This window comes from Eurypyga helias, unplaced genomic scaffold, assembly GCF_000690775.1.
Source record: "Eurypyga helias isolate BGI_N326 unplaced genomic scaffold, ASM69077v1 scaffold28815, whole genome shotgun sequence".
Classification (NCBI taxonomy): domain Eukaryota; kingdom Metazoa; phylum Chordata; class Aves; order Eurypygiformes; family Eurypygidae; genus Eurypyga; species Eurypyga helias.
Genome location: NW_010249936.1, coordinates 5,222 through 27,025, shown reverse-complemented (window position 1 = coordinate 27,025; position 21,804 = coordinate 5,222). Strand labels below are relative to the sequence as shown.

The 21,804-nt window shown below is 45.6% G+C and overlaps 2 protein-coding genes across 2 annotated transcripts in view; one reads left to right on the top strand and one right to left on the bottom strand.

The window, feature by feature from the left end:
• Positions 1-273: 273 nt before the first annotated feature.
• On the top strand, positions 274-6,181 carry LAMP2 (lysosomal-associated membrane protein 2). The gene is made up of 8 exons (XM_010151543.1): positions 274-393; positions 888-1,101; positions 1,317-1,478; positions 2,253-2,470; positions 2,996-3,115; positions 3,391-3,469; positions 4,213-4,380; positions 5,635-6,181. The coding sequence occupies exons 1-8, from the start codon at positions 349-351 to the stop codon at positions 5,772-5,774; spliced, it is 1,146 nt and encodes a 381-aa protein (XP_010149845.1). The 5' UTR covers positions 274-348; the 3' UTR covers positions 5,775-6,181.
• A 10,239-nt stretch (positions 6,182-16,420) lies between these two features.
• Positions 16,421-21,804, bottom strand: part of ATP1B4 (ATPase, Na+/K+ transporting, beta 4 polypeptide) — a 9,232-nt gene continuing 3,848 nt past the window's right edge. The window contains exons 3-8 of the mRNA XM_010151542.1: positions 20,103-20,231; positions 19,149-19,253; positions 18,696-18,876; positions 18,292-18,364; positions 17,502-17,597; positions 16,421-16,582 (exon numbers count right to left, since the gene is read on the bottom strand). Coding sequence (XP_010149844.1) covers positions 16,421-16,582; positions 17,502-17,597; positions 18,292-18,364; positions 18,696-18,876; positions 19,149-19,253; positions 20,103-20,231 — 746 coding nt within the window. The remainder of the gene's footprint in view (positions 16,583-17,501; positions 17,598-18,291; positions 18,365-18,695; positions 18,877-19,148; positions 19,254-20,102; positions 20,232-21,804) is intronic.

The following is a 21,804-nucleotide window of genomic DNA, read 5'->3' as shown; positions in this document are numbered from 1 at the left end:
TGTCACCAGAAACTCAGTGCTCATTTAGATTACTATTAACTCATCGTCAGGTACGTAGACGATGAACACTCTCAGATTTTTATCTAGCTGTAATAACTTCATAGTGTACTTCCTAGTTTTAATACTTTTTAAAAATCTAGTTACTTCTCTGGTGTCTGGCATATTGAACCCCGTCCTGAAATAATTCACTACTTTGTAATAAGCTGCCCTCTTAAGTGGTTCTAAAAAACGATGTAAAAGTAATGTCTTAATAGCTAATAATCATATCTTACAGGTTTTTTCCAGTCCTATGCAGTGGAAGTAGATGTAAAGGATGATTCTAATGCTACGTGCCTGTATGCAAAATGGATGATGAGATTCTTGATAAAATATGAAACAAACAGTAGTGAGTATGTAAGTATTTGGAGATAGTTTTTGCTGAGAATTTTGTTTTGTCCTAGGTAAAACTCTTAAGTACACTCTTTTATCTAGGGTGTTCGGTTTATTTACATTTCTTCTTACGAAGTCAGTTGTTCTGAGTATTCCTAAATACTTGTGTTAAAACAAAGCATAAGTTCTCAATTAGTAATACAAATAACATAAAGTTGCACTTACACAAAACCCTCCAAGTTTGACCAATATGCCATTTAAGTATCAGTGGAGTAATATTCTTGGTCCAAATAGTAAATACAAGTTGCAGCTCAGGACTCACAGCCAAGTTAGATGTGTATTTGAGTCTGATACGGCTCCTTTCTAAGTCACATACCAGCCTTTTTCATAATTTTGTGGAATAACCCAAAATAATTTGCTAATCTTGTGCAGGGTTGCATCTAACTCCAGCCAGTTTATAATGTTATGGGGAAGAACTACTGTCTATGAAAATACTTTGAAGTACCCTTTTCTTCTAGAAAAATGCAACCTTGGACTTGTCATCCAGTGTGACACACAATGGAAGCGTCTGTGGCAGTGACTCCCAAGCTGCGCTTCTGGCGGTACAGTTCGGAGAAGGTCATTCCTGGAGCATTAACTTTACAAAAACTGATGAAACTTACCAGGGGGACTTTATCACATTTACGTACAACACCGATGATGCTGCTGTATTTCCGGATGCTAAAAGAAAAGGTAACGGTTCACCTTTCGCAAGGCTTGTCTAGTTCTGGTTACTTCTCTGCATTACTTAGCACTTTAGGTTGGGCAAATAGGTAAAGCATTCAAGAGAGGTTAGGATTGTTAAACTTCATTATCTTTGTCTTTGGAATTACAGAAAATATAACTCTACCTATAAATGTGTTTTTAGTTCATAAGGCATAAAGATATCTATTTATGTTTATTTGTAGGACCAATTACTGTTGTTGTAAAGGATACTATGCGTCCAGTCCAACTGAATAACATCTTCGTGTGTCATAATACTGACTTTCTTGAAGCAGAAAATGTAACACAGATTTTCTGGAATGTCACTGTGCAGGCTTTTGTTCAGAATGGTACGATCGGTACAAAAGGTGAGCACTTCAGTTTGTCAGTGGGCTTTTTTGTATTGCACCTTAGTGCAGGGAGCCAAGTCCCATAATAAATCCATCAGTTCTAAGATGTTCTGTGTTGAATAACAGTCATGCAAATATCCTTTAGTATGTCTTTCCTTGTTCCTGGAAAAATAGATTAGTAGAACAGATTTAGTAGTGTATAGTAATGTAGATTGTTCCCTCACCAAGGTGGTAATCTAATGAAGTGTGTATTCCAGTAATCAGGGATTAAAAATAAGCATTTTGGAACTGCTGTTGCTGACTGGATCATGTGAGCTTCAAGGTTTTGAACTGACTGCCTTCCGTTTTCAGTGGTACCCTCCGCTTTTTCATTTGAGCGGTCTGTTGCCTCATCTCCTAGCTCAGCTACTCAGGAGATGAGTGCATCGTCCTGCTACGTATCCCTTAATAGGGTTGCTGACTTTGTCTACAACAAATGCATATTACACTTTTATAATCACTTGGCTGTCTTTGTCCATGTGTTTCGCTTCCATGTGCCAGAGGTATGTAGTACTGCATATGCTACATGGATTTGAAACTGAGCATTACAGAATTTCTGAGAATAAACGGTAGTTAGGAATTGTTGGAGTACTGTGCCATAGTGCTGAGTTTGAGACTTCTGACTGGGTGATGAGCAGACTCCCAGTGAGCCTAGGTTTCAGCAGAGAAATCAGTATCGGTGTTGAACTGACCCCTGAGTCGTAAGACTTCAGTAAAATTTCAGTACTGAAATGGTGCTTAATTTCTTTTCAGAGTCTAGGTGTCGTGCTGATACACCTACTGCTGCACCCACTGTTCTGCCTACTGTTGCCAATGTAACTACTGCATCTACCACCACTGTATCACCTGCTCCAACCACGGCTCCCAAACCTGTGGAGAATCCAGACACAGGAAACTATTCTCTTAAAAGCGGAAATAAAACTTGTCTTCTGGCTACTGTGGGGCTGCAGCTGAATGTTTCCCAAGACAAGGTGCTTCTCTTCTATTTTGGAGGAGTAGAAAGGTTGCTGTAGTTACTTGGTATGAATGTGAGCACAGGGCATTTGCTCTGTATGCTGTTGGCTGTCCAGAACTGCTGTTAAGTATTGTATGTAGCACCCCTCTGACAGAGTAGTTTTGTGGTGTAATACTTAACTTTAAAAGCCTTGCGTGGATTCAGCCTAACTCGTTACTGGGGGTACCTCTAACATAATTACAAGCCTGGAACCTTCTTAGCTGTTAAGGCTGTTGGTCCCTGCAGATCGAGTCTTTCCCACAGAGGGAGCCAAAGCTAACCTGTTGTATGAGGTCAGCAAAATAACAGCTTGCTGTGCAATTTGTTTGCTTCATTATTACCAGCATGTAAACTTGAGAAGCCTTGGTTCACTAGTAGCCAGGTGTAATCTTCCTGCTGTCATCTTGATGACAAGCTTTTCTAGCCTAAGACTGCTACTGCCCGAAACAGTGTGTTCCTAAAGGCAGCTGCATGTTTTTGACGTGGTGTGTCTGTATTTCAGCCTCTTCTGATCAACATCAATCCCAGGACCACCAGTGCAGATGGTACATGTGGTAACACAACGGCTACTCTGAAACTGAACGATGGAAATAGCACATTGATAGGTTTCACGTTTGTTGTTGTAAGTAACTTCTTTTATACTGAGTTTCCACTTTAACAGCATTGCATGATGATCACTCCTAGCAAAATCCTTCTGTCACTTGCTGGTGGTAGGCTCTTTCCATATAGGAGGTGGAACTGGCTAGCTGACTGCCTCAGGACAAATGGAGAATTGGGTTAAAGTTGTAGAAAATATTAAGACTGTGGCAAATGCGTTAGCCTTTGTAAAGCATGTGTTTCTTAAAAGTGAAAAATGCAGAATAGCACACTGACGATTAGTTCTTGCTTCTTAAACAGAAAAATTCAAGTGCAAGTGTACAGAAATTTTATCTGAAAGAAGTGAATGTTACACTGCTCAACCGGCTGAATGGTTCGGGTAAGAAATCCTGTCTGCCTCTTTAGCAAGCCTAAGATTGTATTCAGTGTGTGTAGTTATCAAATACTTCTGGATTGATTTTTTTTTTTTAAATGCTGTTCATGTTTACTGTTACTTCCTACTCCAGGTTGTTTGGAACAAAAGTAGTAAGCAGAAATGTCTGTAAGAGTTACTTTAAATAGCAGTGTGGGATCATTCTCTTTCCTTGAAACTTCTGCTAATGGGCTCTCTTACTTTCTAATAAAGATATAAATTGAGAGCTTCTTCATAACTTTTTTCCATAACATATTATTTGAGGTGTGAAATACAGTTGTACCAACTGTAAAGCTTTTGGGTTTATTCCTAAACTAGCTGTTGTCATCTTTGGTTGGAGATGCTGCTGTGTCTTCCAACCACTTCTACTTAAGTCTCACTGGGAAAAGAGACCAGTGCTTCACAAACTAAAGCATACTTTTTTCCCAAATCAAAGTCTGGTTTGGTTTATTCTAGTCACTAGTCACAGCTACTGCAGTTAAAAGGGCACTAAAGCTAAAATACTCACAATGCTGCGGTGTTGGGGTGGGTTGGAGGGGCAAGGAAAGCCTAATGCCACATCTGTATGGAGGATAGGTTACTGCTAGGTACTCAGTGTTGAACAATTGGCCCTTCTAGATCCAGCTCCTTAGTCTTATGATTGTATTAGCAAGCTCTTGCACTTAAAGTGGGCATACAAATTTCCTAATTCCCTCTCCCCTTTTGTTTAGTCATTTCAAGTGCAGATAACAACAATTTCAGCAAGTGGGATGCTTTCCTTGGTAGTTCTTATATGTGCCGAAAAGAGCAAACCCTTGAGATCAACGAAGCTTTTCAAATACATACTTTCAATCTATGGATTCAGCCATTCCTTGTGGAGGCCAATAAATTCTCTACGGGTAAGAGTTCTTTTTTGTTAATTCTTGCTATGCTTGCAAAATTTCTGCTGGCTAAAAAGCATCAATTGGGCACTAGCACTTTCTTTTTGAAGCTCTTGTCCTATTGTTCTTTGGGGTTTTTTTAATACATGAAATAAAGAGAAGTTCTCACTGATGTTCAGGTTCAAGAAAGCTTTGTTTTCCCGTAAAAAATGTCTGCTAGGTATGTTCGTTCTCCTTAAAAGTTGAAGGAGCTAGAGACAGTGAAGAGGGACTTGAGCATTGCCCTGCAGAAGAGGTTAGAAGTTACCTGACATCATCTTGACATACAGCTTATTGTAACTTGAATACGTAAGAAGATGGAACAAAACTTTAGCAGAAATAGGGATTTGGTAAGTACTGTTAGGTGTTTGGGTTTTTTTACCTGTCAGTCTAAGGAAGAGGAGTGTTGGAGGGGAAAAGTGAACTGACAGCTTCTTTGAGAAGCAGTCTTGAATATCCAGAACTAAAGACAGATTTGGAAAATGTTTGTTTGCTGCATTATCCTGGTCTTGTCTGGGGACAACTGAAATGGTTTAAATGACCCCCTTCTCAATCTTTTAATGTAACCTGGTCTTTAATTAATGATAATACTTGCAGCACGGTTGTGTTAGACTAGCCTCATCTGTAGATCAGTAGATTGAGTGCAGATTTTTGTTTGTTTGTGGTTTTTTTGTTTGTTTTTTTTAGCAGAGATAAGTTAACTCCTCAGTTGTATGCAGGGTAAACAGTACTTATCATAATGACAGTTAGGGTTCCGTTTCACTCTGTAGTTCAAGTTGCAGCTAGCTTCCTCTTTCTCCTGATTATAGCTACTGCATCTGTAACCTGTCTCCATTCTGGATAGGTTCTTGATACCAAATCTAGGTTACTTTATTCTTCATGAGTAGAAGCACCAGACTTACCTTAAACGTGAAGTAGGTAAGCCTGGCTCTGTCTTAAAAGTAGAAGAGTTGCTACTTCCTTGCCTACTACAGGTCTTGTGCACATGAAAACTCGTACCCTAGGGGCACTTCCATCAGCTTGCTATAGTTTATCAAATGTTCCAAGTGATTATGATGCTTAATATATGCTAGATATACCCATGGGACCTCTGCAGTTCTTTCTCTTAGTTTAAAGATGTAATAATACTTGATTTTTGAACACCTCCATATTAAGGAAAACAGATTTTTATACCACACTTGGCAAGTATTCTGTTTTATTTATTCCTTGTTGCAACCTTTTTCTCATCTACAGCCCAGGAGTGTTCGCTGGATGATGACAACATTCTAATCCCAATTGTAGTTGGTGCTGCACTTGCTGGCTTGATTGCCATTATAGTGGTTGCTTACATAATTGGCAGAAGAAAAAGCTATGCTGGATATCAAACTTTGTGAATCTAAATGGGATTCCTGTTCTGATTTTCACGCTAAACAAAGCAAGTGCAAGTTCTGAAGTCCAAAAAAAGACCCAAAACTTAGGAGTAATTACTAGCCACAGCTAATTGGAGTTGGGAAACAAAGAGAGGATGTTTATCTCGGATGAAGCAGAACTACGGTTTTAGTTTTCCTGCTCTGAGAAGACGCCGTGGGTTTCATAGCTGTTTTGAAGATGTCAAATATTGGATGAATTGCTAGGCTGAGGATTTTATCTTGAAAAAATCCCTGAAGTGTTTAGGATTTATTTCTGCTTTTTACAAATTGTAGCCTGAAACAAGAACGCATTCTAAACTGGTATGCATTGGGCAACTCCCCGAATAGCATAGAATTTGTACTTGCTTCTCTCCTCTGTGTTCCTTAGTTGTTGTCATAACTGTGGGTGAAGCTGGCAGCAGCAGTCACTATGTTGACTCGTGTGGTATTTAACAAGGATTGTACGATGCCCAGTAACAACTTTGTTTTTCACAGAATTGAACGTTAGGCTGGTGATTAAGTGATCGTTTGAAGTGGGAGCAGTAACTTACCTAGCTTTGATGGAATTGGGGTAGTTTACTCCTGCCTTGGTGTAGTTTCAGGAATCATTCCTATACCCTGGCTGTACAGATGAAATGGGTAACTGGTACTTGCCAGATGGTGGACATATGGGAAGATTTCAGTGCTGTTTCCAAATGCTTTCAGGAAAAACATTACTGTTAGGCACTGACTGCTTCATCACTTACTGTACCTTGGCAGTCATCTGAAATACTCAACTGAGGCAGAGGTCTGCTAAATTAATGCAAGTTTTTTTGCAGACATCTGTTTAAAGGGAATAACCTTTCTAAATATTCCAGAACTTTAAAGTGCACTTAACTTTATCCCCTGCTCTGCACAGAACTGGTCTGTCTTCTTGCTTTGAATGACCATTGTTGAAAGATGCTTTTGTTTAATGAGCCAGTGTCTGTGGTTGCACCTTGAGCTGTCTTGAAATCTTCATTTCGAATGGTTCTCTGCCAGTCCAAATTCACATCGTAACTGCCCGCCATTGCATTCTGAATGTTCAGTGTACTTTGTTTGATTGTTTGCTGTAGCATTTGTTCATGTTAGGAATGCAAAAGCCAAGCAAATCTGAGATGGACCCACTACAACTTTTTTTCCTTGCTGTATGGAAAGGATAACTAGCTTAAATGCAGTGCAACTGGACTGTTTCTGAACTGCAGCTCTGTAGAGACTAACCCTTGCTGCACAACTCTCCTCTGGCCTCCTTGTGCTGTTATACATAGTTGCATGGGGAAAAAAAAAAACCCCAAACAACAGAGTCTCTTAGACTTTTAGGTAAGTGGCTTTTTTGCATATGTCCATAACATGAGCTGCCTCCACTAGTTATTTAATGAACATAACGGTGTCTCCCCCTTTAGAGTGAGTTGGTGTTTTATTAGTGTTTTCTAGGGTTGTAGAGATGTCTGTGGCATGTTTGTATACAAATCATACCCTTCTTTCAGTAACAGTTTGGTTTTTCGTAAAAACAGTTTACTCTCGCCACTAGCCAAGGAAGCAAGTATGGGTGGATAATGCTTACTGTAGCTTGTAGTCTACAGCTTGAATTCTGCATCAGTTACTGAAATTCACTTTAATGAAAGTGGGGAACTACTAGCAGTTTAATCCTGAAACAGGCTTCAAGACTACATTTTAATTAAAAAAAAAAGTGGATTTAATGACTTCCATATATTAATATATCCTCAAATGCAGAAGCTCATCTAGATTTTTAGCATTTTTGGGACTGATGTTCAGTGACACCAGTTAAACATACATTTCTGTTACGGGGTGGTTCCCACACTGTATTCATCTGACCATGTGAAACTTTGAGCTGTGCACAGTTTCCATGTTACAATGTAGGAGGTTAGTGCAAACTGCTCCCAAAATTCAACAATACTAGAAGTATCCTTGCAAAAACCTGCTTCATCTTCATCTGCAGGTGTATTGGCTCAGAGATTAAACTACTCCTAGACTGATGTGCAGTTAACTGGTTCAAAAAACAACTTTCACCTGACTGCCTGTTATAAAACCACTAGTTTTCCTGTATGTCAACCTGTTCAACATGTGCTCTAAATAATAAAGGTTGTTCTATTTCTTAAGGATACTTGTTCATATTTTTTAACTGATTTGAAAACAGACACTTGTACTGCGGGTTTGTGGGTTTTTTTTTTTTTAAGAAAATAAACTAAAGGAGTAAGGTGAACTTAAGCCAGTCTGTATCTGAGGTTCTGTTCTCAGCGGGGGAAGGTGCTCCTCCCAGGGTCCTCTGCTGCCTGTTTGATGCTTGGCTTGCAGCACACTGTGAAGTGTGCTTGGGTGCAGCCTGCTCCTGGAAGACAGCCTGGGAGCTAACCGAGGCTGTGTGCCTGGCTCGTTGCTAGAAACTGGCTTGCTAACTTCCTTGTCAATCCAGACAAGCCATCCCATCCAGACAAGATGGTTTTGTGACTGATTTTGCAGCCATCTTAAATGGGCGTATGGCTGTGTGTGGTTCAGTTGCCTGCAGTCGCCCTGGAAAATTAAATTGGTCTCTGTGTTCAGTAGGAGAGGGAAAGCATTAGGGAATTGGTTAGTAGCTTCATCCTCTGAGGCAGAAGCTGTGTTGATCCTCTCTTTGCTGCCAGTTCTTCTGGTAACTGTACCTACTTTCTGCATCAAGAGACACCAATCTTCCCTTTACTATACCTCTTCCTGGCCTGGCCTGTGAGCAACATGGTTGCATGGCAGGGGGAAAAAGTCTGGTCTAATCCTATACCCTTTCTTGGTTCCAGCCCACACTGCTTAGATAATCAGTGTGTTAAAGCCACCTTCTTATCTGCTGCCCAGAGTCAAAATAATGTTCACATCTTGCTGAAGTGTAAGCTGAGCTTGGATGGAGTTTTTCTAATGGGGAGAAAAACACAAATATTTTAAAATCTCTTGTTAAAGAGCTTTGCAGTGGGCTTCCTAAGGATGTGAATCTGAACTACAGTGGGACTGCAGGCATCAAATTCCTGTCACCTTACCACTGCGAGTCAGTCTGAAAGAGTCTGTGACAAAACTTGGAACAAGCAGGAGCACTGCTGTCCTGTAGTAAGTGTAAAGACTTCTCTTTTTGGTCAAAGCATTACTATTTTCACAGTAATTCTGTCTCCTGTACTGTTGTGTCTCCGGGAGACTTGCAGTGAGTATCTAGACACTGGAAGACTGGGCTTTGTGGGTTGTGGGTTTGGTAAATCTATAGTAAAATCTATAGTAGTATGCTGATAGATGCTTTTCAAGAAAGAATATCGTAGCATTCCGAGTCTGCGAGTTAGGATCTTTGGGAAGGAGAGCTATTGCTATTGTATTTTGGGGAGGGAAGGAGAAGTCAGGGTTTTGTGTATGGCTGTCTAATGTCCTGTTGGGGGAAGGCGGAACAGTTTTAAATAGTTAGAAGGGGATTATAGTGTTAAATACTTCTTGTTTCAGTGCATTTCTTTTTCAGACTTACCCTTTTTCTGTTCAGCTGAAGGTGCAGCCCAGAGATGGGCAACTTCATTGTACCCACAGCAGTAAGAGCAGCTTTGGGAAGGGTTAGTCGTCCTAGTGCTTAGCGGCTTTGTTGATGACAGGAAATGCTGTGATGCTGGCTATGGGTAGTTCTAAAATGGGATAGTTTATTTAAAGAAGAAACCAAACCAACAAAAATCTGAAGGCAGAAGATGGCCTGCTTCCTGAGTCAGGCGAAGGGTTTGTTTTTAACAAACCTGGTTAAGAACTGATGCAGAATGTGTTGTCATGGTTTCTTCGAACCTAACAACTTGGACAGAGTATGTTCTGGTTTGCGATCAATTGATGAATTAATTTCAGTTCTCCCCAGATACTACTTTTTTGATTTCAGAATATTAAAGGCACGCACTGGCATGTGAATAGAAGGTTTTGTTCTGGCCTGTGGGAGCAGCATTTGCCTCGCATGCGCTTGCGATGTTGGGTGCTGATGTGTGTGAGCTGTCACAGGCTGCGGCTGTGCGGTTTTGGTTGCTGTTGACTGGGCCTTACAGGCAGTTTGCTAAAGACTGAAATTGTGCTCTAAGATACCAGGATTTCAGACATTGTAGCTTAAAGATGCCATGCTAGTAGTCCTCAAAAGAAGCTTTTTCAGCCAATGAAGGCATTTGTGGGATTGGGTTTTTTAAAATTTTACCGCAGTGTTCTCTATCGTATAGTATATACCGATAAAAACACAACATTTTTGACTACGAGTTGTATCTCATGATTGGAATTAAAAGGGAATATAGCTTTTATACTGGGGCTAAAAATGTTGGGGGCCAAAATTCCTCGTTATTTTGAATGGAGGCACATTCAACCAAGTGTGACAAAGCTACTCCTGGCTGGAGCGTGGAGTCTGCTTGTCGTGGTGCACCGTGCCGGTCTGCGTTTGAAGACACTGCTGGGGAGCTTCTAACCACTGGGCCCTAGCAATACTTGGGTGGAAGTGTGCCAACAACACTGGCAAACTGGAGAGAGGTAAAGAATGGAATATTCCTTGTCAGACACGTTAAACCCTTTTTATCCTGGGAATTCTTTGTACCAGTGTCATGGTGTGGTGCGTATTGCAGCGATCTCCTTCCTTTAAAGGGGAGAGAGAGGGAATTTGTGTCGCTGCCTACCTGGCGCCTTTCATGCTTCGCAAATGCATTCCTGTTCAGGATGAAAGCCTCGTTATCCAGCACGTAGTAGTTACACTGAGTATATTCTTCAGTGAATGAAGATGACTAAACATCAAATGCAGTTTCTAAGATGCTTAAATACCTTCTCATTGGTCAGAATACTTTTAAATACAGGTCACCGTACAAGGTATGTATTTCCTTTCCTCTTTTCCCTTCCAAGTGTTGCTCTACTTGGCATTAGGTGCCTCCAGATTGTGAGAGTGTGGTGTTTTCAGATGCTGAACTGCCATGTGTTGTTTTCTTTCCTTGTGACCAAAGGCTTTGTATGGCCTTTCGTGAAGGGGCAGTGGCAGGCGTGTGCTGGACTGTAGCGAGCTCTATCAAGTCAGGAAGTATCCTGTAACTAAGGCTGATTCAGTCAGAGGCTCAAATGGTTTAAATACTCACTTGAAACAACAACTAACTTCTCATAAAGTACTGAACGTGGGCGTGACACTCTGCCCTGACATAAACACAAGCAAGGAAGTTCTATAAGAAGCTCTACTTTATTAAAAGTTAGTGTTGAAGCAGTACACTGTCACACCTTGGTAGAGCTCTCATCTGGGCAGCATGCAGGCAGAGCTCTGCTCTCTTTATGAGCTGGAAGAATGCAAGCCCTGACTAAGGCGTATCACCAAGTTTGAAATGGTTTCCCAGTGTTTTGTGCCAATCCTTGCAGGTTTGTATCAGCAAGGAGTTGATCACAGATTTTTGTACCACCTGTATAATAAAAACCACTGTGGCATTACAGCTGTCTCTGTTTTTCTCGCACGTTGATTTCGGGAACGTCTCAGCGTGGTTCTCAGCTGAAACTGGTAACACTTTGCCTGTATTTGGATTGCAAATAGTGAGTTGCTCACCCAAAGAGAGAGTCTGCCAGTGTTTTCCGTTCAGTGCTTTCAGCGTATCTGGACCGTCTCTTGCTGTGTTCAGTGTCTACTTTGATACTTGGTCTGCTGTCCGATTTCTCCTCATGTCTAGAACCTAGAGGAGTGCTTGTGACTTGGGGCTTTGGGAAGCCACTGGGACAAGGCAGTAATATACCAGTCTCTTTTCTTTTGTTGTTACTTTGCTGTTAACTCTGGGGTGTGATGGGCTAACGCGTACTCAGACTGCTCTTTTGTCCTCATGTTTCTTATCTGAGTGGACTGCTCGCTAGAGGAAGATGAAATTACGTATACACATAGGAAGAAATATATTACCTGTACAAATTATGTGTGCAGTGCATATGTTGAAGAGCTCGATCTCTGTCAGTTCTTTGCTCAATACTGATTTTACTTTGTTCCTCTATATGATGTAAGTTCTCAAAAACATCTGTTTCCTCCTTGCTTTGTTTGGTTTCAAATGCTTGTTTTCCTTTACTAATCTGTTCTCCCTTGCTTTATTGTGTTTTTCTTCTTTCTGCAGCTGAAGAATGCTTTGCTGATTCTGACCTGAACTTTCTTATTCCCATCGCAGTGGGCATGGCACTTGGCTTCCTTATCATTCTTGTCTTTGTATCTTATATCATTGGAAGAAGAAAAAGTCGTACCGGCTATCAGTCTGTATAATCTCTTAATTCCGTCTTTGTTGCCACCTTCCCTGCTCTTCTCCTTTTCCCAGACTCCCTGATCTGCCCCTTTCAAAAGAAGAAAAACAAATGAATTTATGGTTTCTTTATTTCAAAAAATAAAACACTTCACGGCAGAATAACGTTCCTGAAGACGAGTTGCAGAATCACTTGAAGCTACCGTGTGATGTTGGAGAAAGTAAGTGTTCTGGGGACCATAGGATTGAGTAGGGGTTGGTGTGTGTCCACGTGAGAAGCAAGATTATTTTCAGTAAAGACGACCTCTACAAAACTTAGTATTTCTGTTGTTTAATCTTTTTATACAAGAAAATTTCTAGTTGCATACAGCTTATCTCCGATAATGTTAAAGCTAAAATGGTAATTCAAGGTGTGACTGCTGTGAGGGGATCGTACGTGCTGTGGGACAGTGAATACCAAGCTCTTAACAGACTTGTGTTGGGAACTTGGCACGTGGCTGTTGTCTTTCTTCATTAGCAGCTTGTTCTTGCGAATCAGTCTGATTTCCTGTTCTTTCTGAATGTAAAGGTAGTACCTGGTCTCACTAATAAACTAATATAATATGAGAAGAACATCCGATTCTTCCAGTAAATGAATTTGTTTAACATCAGTAAGGAGCAGTTGACTGCTAATGTATGTTACATAGCTGTGCACTAGCATGATGCCTTATTTGCTACGATGTCTCAGACCTGGAGAACTTTTGCTACTCGGAAAAGCCAACTGTCTGCTAAAGGAAATGTGTCCTGTGCTATTTTGTTTGTGTCTTCCCTTTTGTTCTGAGCTCAATTGTGAACCGAGGGTGGGAGGCTGGAATTTCACTGGCTGCAGTGTGTCGCGGCTTTGATTCTGTGCACATAAATTACACAGCGTTTCCCCACTGGTCCATGTGAGGCTCCAGAGAGCTCTCAGACTGACAAGAACACGGGTTGTTCAGAGATTCCTGCAGGATCACTGGAAAGCTGTGATCTAGGAATGCAAGTGAAGATACAAGACCAGTCTGTTTTGGTAGGATTAATCTGCTTTTTAACCTCCTAATTATTGCACTCTCAAACGAAAATGTTGAATAGTGTAAGAGCACAAAATTTCTAGTGTGAGGAATGCGGGTCATAAAGCAGAAACTAATATATCTGTGGTGCATAAAGTGACATCCAAAGGAATAAGAGCATGTGACTTGTTTGAAGATGCTCTCCTTGTTACCACTGCCATACCTACTGCCATGATCCACACCTCAACTGCAGCAGAACACAAGCTAGCCACTTGTGTTCTGCTTCATTCCCATCGGGTTCACGTTGATAGGATGAAACAAGCCTCTTGCTTTTTCAACCTCTTTGGTCCTTCCTGGTAAAAGCCTTTTGCAGCCAGTGAACCCTGATTTCCAACTGTGGGACAGCTCAAGAGCTGCCAAGCCTGCGAAGAGCTACTGACGGCACACGAAGTTGTTGTCCTCTGCAGCAAGTGTTTACTGAAGCTGCTTTAATCTCTTCGTGCGTTGAGCCTGTATCTAGGTGGCAGGGAAGGCCCCTTCAGTAATGCACGTGCAGAATGGAGAGCGTCAACACTGGTGTTTGAGTAATGCTCAATAGCTGCATATTCAGGGAAGGGCGATTCCTAAAGAGTTGGTTTTGATGTTTGAAAAGTACCTATACATTCAATTATTCTTGTCCTCACTGTGACCAAAGATAAGCTTTACCTGAATCAGAGAGAACTGATTTTTGTAGTGCAAACGGGCTCCTGTACCACGTTGTCTTTTTTTCAGGACTGTAATTTAACACTGCTGAGTTAGACTCTGTGTGTTGGTTTGGGTTGTCTTGGTCTTTTCTGTTGTACCTTTGCTCTCGCAGTACTTCATTTCCCTGCCAGAGTGATAAATGGTGAATTATTTTGAGACTGGCCATTTCTGAGCAACACCTGCTTGTCAGAGTGTGTTGCTTCTCGGCTGCCAGTAGATAGATTCCATCCATGGTTTCACACACATTGTAGATCACAGTGTTTTGCATCACTTTTGCTAGGTTATTTTAGCTAAATATGGCAATTTTCTAGATGCACACACGTACATATTTTATATATGCATACAAAGTATTATTTTGGGCTTCAGTAGAAGTCAGATATTGAGGCAGCACTTTAAGGTGGTTGTAGCATGAAGAGTGGTGTATGCAGTTCTCCAAATCCTGAAATGACTGTACAAATATGTTGAAAGTATGTGTATGGACAATAAAGTTAACTACTTTATAAAGCTTTGTTTTAACGTAAGTAGACACGCGTGCCATTTCAAAGAGCTTTTCCAGTGGGATTATCTGTGTGCCTGGATCTGGATGTTGGTTGGGAAACAGAAACTTTTGCTTCTAAGCTGTTACTTACATCCCAATTAGTTGATCTTTCTTTGTTGATTGGATCAAAGCATAGGTCCAGCATCTGCGGAAGGACCAGCTGCTTCATGAATCCTTCCAATGGGCAGGTGGGGAAGAGGTATAAATAGTGATGTCCTGTTGCTAGGGGGGTTAATTTCATGGCCTGAAGCATGGAGGGTTTGGTTTCCGTTCAGGATCCTACAGAAATATAAATGTTTTAAAACAGCTAAAGCACTTGGCAGGTGGGGAAATAAATGTTTGTGGGTTTAAGTTCTATCTGGTGTCAAAGGAAGAGCCACCACCATGGCAGCATCTTCCTTGGCAGAAGCTGGTTTCTGTTGGTCAGAACATGCCCTTTCGGGTAAGTTGCGGAGGCAGGATTGTCTTGCCCTTGCTGTATCAGTGTCAGGTGGAGAACCACATCTGGGCAAATTTAGTTCTTGAACTACCTGTGGTTCAGGTTTTTAACAGTTGTAATAAATAGGTTTTGCCTGTGGCTGGTTGTGATACTGAGCATATGGCGAGTCTTCCTGTACTGGGCTTCTGAACTCTCTGGCCCTAGGAAGTTAACCAAGTGCTCCAAATTCAGGGATCGCGTTACATGCTACTTTGGAATTCAGTCCCGAACCAGCCAGCACAGGGAGCCAAGATCACAAACCGCATCTCTTACCCCAGTGCTTTAAGAATGGTACCACAGAGTTAATTTTACTGTAGTTGCTTTATTTTTAATACAAAAAATTACTTCTTAAGAGACTTACATAGATCAGGCAGCGATGGCAGACTAAGTACCTGGACTAGGATGTAGGACAAACATACCATAATGCTCTTGTTCAGTCAGTAATTTTAGTAAGTGTGCTTTCCAACTAGTGCATTATCCTAAGGTGTCCCGTCCCGCTGTGTTCTCACAGCTCGTACCGCGCCGAGCGCAGCTCGCCTCTGCCAAACACGAAGGCTCCGTGCTCACGGGCCGGAAAGGTCAGGCTGCCCGCGCGGCAGAGGGGGCTCAGGCTGGCAGCACCCCGCTCTGACAAGGGCGAGTGTGCCTCGTGGGTCTTAGTGAGGTCACCAATGATGCTCCTCAAACACCAGCATCGACCCCTTCACGATGAAACGACTAAGCATTTCCCTGTGGTTGTCTGCAGCATTGTAGCTGTGACCTCTCTGGAACAGGGAAGAACAGGCCTGAAATATTTTGGGAGGCTCTAACACGTTTCACTGGTGCTTCTGTGCCCAAACGGGGGAAGGAGGAGCCGTCAACCTGCAAACCATGACAGGGAGAGAAGAGCTCCTTTCACTCGACCCTGCCTAATCGACAGGATGAGGATTGCTGGGGCAGAGAGGAGTGCTGGGGTGAGGATGAGGAAGGAGAAATCCATTAATCTTCCCACTTCAGAAAGGAACAGTTGGAAAGGTTCAAGGGCAAATGATACTCTATGTGGCCTTTGCTCCAGTGCCTTGGGGTGTGCTGAACAAGCTGGAAAACGCTGCAGTCAAGATGCTCCTGGTGCTGAAGACCCCAGAGGCATTTCGAGAGCTGCCATTTTCACTTTTTAACTGTGTCATTGCAGGCATAATCCAGAATTTTTGCTGTTTATTATTTTAACGAATAGGGCCAGTAAACTACCCTCTTGTTAGCTTTTGCCTGAGAAAGGCACATAAAACTCGTAAAAATCAAAATTTAAAGCCAGGAAAAAATGCATTCCACAGGGGTCACTCATAAAAGACCTTATGAAAATAGTGTTCAGATACCAGAGGGTTTTTTTAATCAAAACTGAAATGCTTTCGCAGGTTCTCTGCCCAGGAGATAACTTTTAATTTTTACTAATAATGATTTACATCAGATGATAAAAAATGAGGTTCCACACTCCATTGCATCTCATTTGTTTCCTAACTATGAACAAAAATAAATTAACAAGAATCTCCATGTGCCTGCTTTTCCTGGCTTTATGCTTTAGAAAGGAAAAAGCCTCTGATTGACTTAACCTAAGTGCCCGGTGTTGGCGGTGGCTACTTTCCAATGCTGAGTGTGAAGATGATTCGGCCCAGGAAGCGGTCGCTGTTAACGTCGTTGACGATACCTTTCCCATTCAGGCTGCACTGAATAGGGACCAAATAATTCTTCCTCACATCCGTAAAGTGCATAGCCACCAGCGGGGACGTGTAGTTGACCTGAAAAGAAGGGAGATGTGTCATTTTTGAAGGGAGCAGAAAAGCAGGCAGTGCTTTTATGGGTAGTAAAAAATCATTAGTGGTTGGTTCACGTTTCCCAGGCAACCGAGTGCGTTCGCCTGATGTCTGTCAAGGTCCCTCGGGATGCTGAAGCTGAGCCTTTCTGTGCCTCGGAGGGATGGGATCACAGTGGAATTTTGCACTGCACCATGCCTCTTGGGTTGATTATCCAGGAGAAGTAACACCAGATAACGGGACTCTCAAATACTTACGCACTTCTAAAAACTGAGCAATGGCTAGTAATAAAAAATCCATGGTGTTCCCTGGGTCTGTGTGCTCAGAGGATGTTCAGACCCGGCGTCTGGGGCTGTTACTCAGGCAGCAGCAGTATGACAGTAAGAGTCTAGTGACTGCCTCATCTTCCATTTTGGCTTTTCTCGTGAAGGCGTGTTCCCTGCCAGCGCTGTACAGCCCGGTGCAGGCCGCAGCCGTGCTGCCCGGCGTGTTCCGAAACAGCTGCCGATGCTGGGCTGCTCTGTTTTGAGCCACCCCGTCTGCAGTGGTTTTGTCGTAGCTCTGACAGAAGCCCCAGCCTTTTCCTCTGGTGTCACCTAACCCCTGACTGCCCTCACGCCCTGAGAAGATGCCGGTGTTGAGACCTTCTCTGGAAGTTAGCAAAGCCAGTCTCGGGATGACAAACGTAATCATTCCCATTGCTGGCAAGGGGGAACCGGAGTCCCCAAGGATTTCCTGCGGTTTGTCAGAGACAGAAATAGAGCGCTGTAATCCCAGTGCCCGTGGCCTCCCTCCTGCCTGCATCTGCCCAAAATAGCCAGAAAGCACATCTGTACCCTGTGCGGCTGCTCCTGCCCTCTCCTTCCTAAGGAGACGTAGCAAAGGTGCCGGAGTCCTTACTTACGTGGGTGATCTTGCCGTAGTAGGGGTAGTACATGAGATCAAACGTCCCGTTTCCGGGGTAGAAGTCCACCGATCGGAGATCGCTCTCGTTGCCTTTCTGTGATGGAAATAAAAGTACACACGTAGCACATGGGACACGAAATACAGCTCCCGCTGGAGCAAGGTGCTTTAATACACATCCTTGCAAATCCACGTCAGGGCCCGGCTGCGCCTGCCTGCACCGTGCAGGGTTGCTGAGAGCCAGCTGCTCCTGCAGCAACCCAGGGCAAACTGGGTTGTGAGGGCACAGGGCTACAGAATTTGCTGCCTGTCAGTCCCCCCCTGTGCTTTCCTACTGCTTTATGGCTCCCTAAGGGTAGGATCCAGCTGCTGCCTGGGCAGTGGGAGCACCCCACTATTGCCGTTGGCTTGCAGGATGCTCTCCAGGACTGAGGGTCCTGTGGAGCAGGTGGGAATGGATGTGAGAGGCTCCTGCCCCTTCTCCCCCAGCTCTGGGGTTGAGCTGGCCCTTCAGTGCCCAGCCCTGCAGGCCTGCCCTTGGGGGCTGAGCAGAATGCTGCCAGTGAGGCTGGTAGGAGCCGGCAGCGCTCGGAGGGCGAGAGCCAGGGTGGGAAGCAGGAGACTGGTGGCCTCTGTCATTTCCAGCAGATGGGCCCCAGCTTGTGTCCAGAGGCATTGGCAGTGCTGGGTCCTGTGAGTGGGGCTAATGTGAGGACATATTGGTGGGGTCCGTCGGAGAGAGACATTTGGCCTCCTACGCACCACGCTGGCGAGCACGATGAAAGCAGTACCTGCACTTTGCAGTCCACGCTCACGGGGACCCCAGCACCAGGGCGGTAGCCTATGATCTGCAAAACCAAGAGACATCCATGCTTGTATGAGATGCAGTGCCAAGCGCACGCTGCCTCCCTTCTCGAGGGCTAAGCTCTCCTACGTGCCAGTCACGTTGCTCAGGGCAGGGCTTACGTGCCCCCCAGGAGCAGGGTTGGCCACGCTGTGCAGGGCAGCTTGCCCGTGCCTGAGAGCGAAGGCAGAGCAGAGCATCCGGAGAGCCCAGACTCCCGGGAGCGATACAGCCGCTTCCCCACAGAGCGCACACCTCCCTCACACATTTATTTTTCCCAGCTGCATGCGCTGAGCCACCATGCTATTAGGAGATTTCAAATAATCTCAGTTCTACCAGCTTTCTCTGTGCAGGATGCAGGGCTGGCCTTTCGAGTAGCCAAACGTTGGGTCCTCAACGCCAGAGCAGTTCTGCAGCAGCGAGCGCTTGAACTGGCAGGCCTTCTTCTCCTCACTTTCGTTGCCCCCTTGGATGAAGTACTGTCCTGAGACGCACTCGATATTCTTCTCCTCTTGAACTTTGTCATCGTAAGCTGGTGGGGACCAAGACATCTGTTAACGATTCTCGAGACCTGCTCAGCCCTGTGCTCTCAGAGTACATCCGCGTGTCAAGAGTTAGGCAGTCCCACCTGGAAAGGCAAGGCCCTCTCCCACAGAAGCTCCCATGAGCACCTCAGGAGCCTCCCTTTCTAGATGGGGGTTGTGAGATGCTGAGAGCTGATCTGTGCCCCAGGAGACCCCCGCACTGTGTGTGCGTGGATGCTGACGACTTGCTGACGCGACTCCGGGCTGCCTAAGCGCTTACCTGCTAGGAAATGGTGCATGCTGTCCACGTAGGGTTGCCACGTGCCGGGCTGAGAGGCGTTGAAGGCGATGGTGAACCCGTTCAGGAAGGGTCTGATCATTACTCCTGGACAAGGAAACGGGCCCTGTTAGAGCAGACGTGGGTGGACCGGCCGCGGACTCGGGGCGCGTGTTGCAGGGGCTGGTTGCGCTGCGGCTGGGCTTGGGGCTGGGCACAGGCTGAGAGCGGCTCACAGGTAAACTCTCTCCTCAACCCGCTGATCCCTCACCCCCATTGACACCCAAATAACACCGTGCGCATCAAAATATCCTGGGAAAGATGGGAGACCTGCAGGGCCTCGGCAGCACTGCAGGGAAGAGATGGGCTTGGGGCTGCCCATGGAGGCTGAGGGATCCCCCGTGCTCCCAGCCACGCAGCCAGCTCTAGGCAGGGCGCAGGGCGAGGGGGCCTCGTGTTACCCACCGACACGAAAACACAGGGAAAACGCTGCTTCTGTCGTAGAGAAAGGAGTTTTTGAACATTATCTTGCCAGGACTCCCCCAAATAGTGTCACATAAAAGCTACTCTTTTGTAAAATAAAATTTGCATTTTATTTTGAAGATAGGAAGTATAAGGGGTCAGCAGTGGAAATGAATAGGCATCACCTATGAAATGCCAAAATGTGCCCATTTACCTTGAGAATAAGGTTAGCAATAATTAGCATAATTAGAATAACAATTAGTATAATTATAATGAATGTGTCACATGGAGATGTTTAAGATGCCTGACCCTCTGCAGAGAACCTGCAGCACCGCTGATGTCCCGAGGTAAGTGATAACACCCCGTGTGATGCGGGGCTGGTTGATCGTAGGAGCGTACAGCTCGGGCAGGGCTTTACCCAGGGTCCCTGCAACACCGTTTCGGCAGCGCTGTGCCGGCAGAGAGGCCCGAGGCCAGGCTGGCCGGGGCACCTACCTGGTGGGGACACACGGTCCCGGTACGTGGGTGTGTAGGGGCTCAGCGTGAGCAGCATCACGTACATGCAAAAGGCGAACATTCCCGCCAGGCACGTGTAGAAGATGAAGTAAAACAGTAAGATCAAGCCTGCAAAAGAGAGGGCATGTTGCTGTTAACGCAACCGGAGCATGTCCCACGGGCTGTGTCTCACGGGGATGCAGAGCCATGCTCAGCACGGTGTCCTCTGCAGCTCTGAGGCCGTGGTGGGGGTGGGAGCTCGCAGCCCCCCTCTGCACACAGACCCTGGCATTCTGGGTGCAGGACTCTGGGCCAGACACAGTCCCTGCCCAGCTGCCGCTTGGCTCTGTACCCCGTTTGCTTCATGACCCTTCCCAGAGCTGGGTCAGGACCAGGTCCGTGTGTGCACCTGCCTCAGCTCTCTCCAACAGACAGACCGCCCCTTGGCTCTTCCCTTCCCACCCCCTCTTGGCACAGTAACATGCGAGGGTACCCAGTGGCTTCAGCACGTCCGAATTCCCGACAGGAGATGCGGGGCGATGCTCCTGCCCCGACTCCTGTCTCCTGCATGGCAGGGACCCCAGCACAAGCGGCATCGCTCAGGGGCTGCGGCACCACTGGCTGTTTCGTAGCCCTGACGTCCAGGGAATGGGTTTGTTTTTCCTCTGGACCAGGCTGATGGCTGAGGATGTCTCAAGAGGCCATGGCCTATGAATAAAACCCAGTGGCTCAGAAAGCAAAGAAGCCCTAACGCAAACATTTCCCAGGAGAAACGTGCCGGCAGCTCGGAGGGAGCCCTGGGAACGCAGATGTGGGCTTCTGCTGGGGCCGCAGTGCTGGGAACCTCTGTGGGCCATGTCCTGCTGCAGGCTGAGCTGGGGCAGATGGGGCCATCACCGCTGCTGGTGGCACAGCGGGGACAATGTCCAGCCCTGCCACAAAGATGCTGGGATGGTGCCTCTGCACCAGCCTGGCGTGGCCAGAGCTGCTGGTGCAGTGCTGAGCCGATGCTTGTTGGGACACGGTGCTGCTCCCGTTCCCTTCTTCTCTGCCACTGTCACCGACAGAGCCGGGGCTGCAGCCTTTCCCAGGGGCTGGGGACTCCTGTGCTGACCCTGTGGCCAGCCAACTCCCTGCATTTTGCCAGCCCAAGTCCCCTGAGCCCCCTGTCCCTGGGGAACACCTTCAGGGCCAGCATGGGAGAGCAGCCCCAGGCTGGGCAAACTCCTTCCACCTCACCTGTGAGGTGAGGATGGGGAAGTCCAGCTCCATTCACCTCCAAATGTTCTCATTTCAAAAGAAAATTGGATTTTCACAGTAGCTTCAATGCCGGTCTCCTGCCCCCCTGTACGGGGACGTGAGCACACACGCGTGTGCCACCGGGGTATGTGTGTCCATAGGGCAGGGGGCCGTAGAGCCCACCCTGATGCTCCCAGGGCAGTAAATAACTAACTTGCAGCTGCAGCCGGCTGGGGCCACACACACACCCCAGCCCGAGCAAGCCCTCTCACAGGACTTTGCATGGCCCCCGGCAGAGCCTCCAGAAACCCAAACCCACGTCCCCCGGGACTGTCACCCCATACTGCTCCCGCACCCCAGCCCGCGCCTCCCCATCCAGGAAAGCAGCAGCAAGGCCGGGGCTGCATCCGTGGCTGGCAAAGGGCACGGGGGAGCAAACGTGGATTCCAAGGCCTGCCCTAGA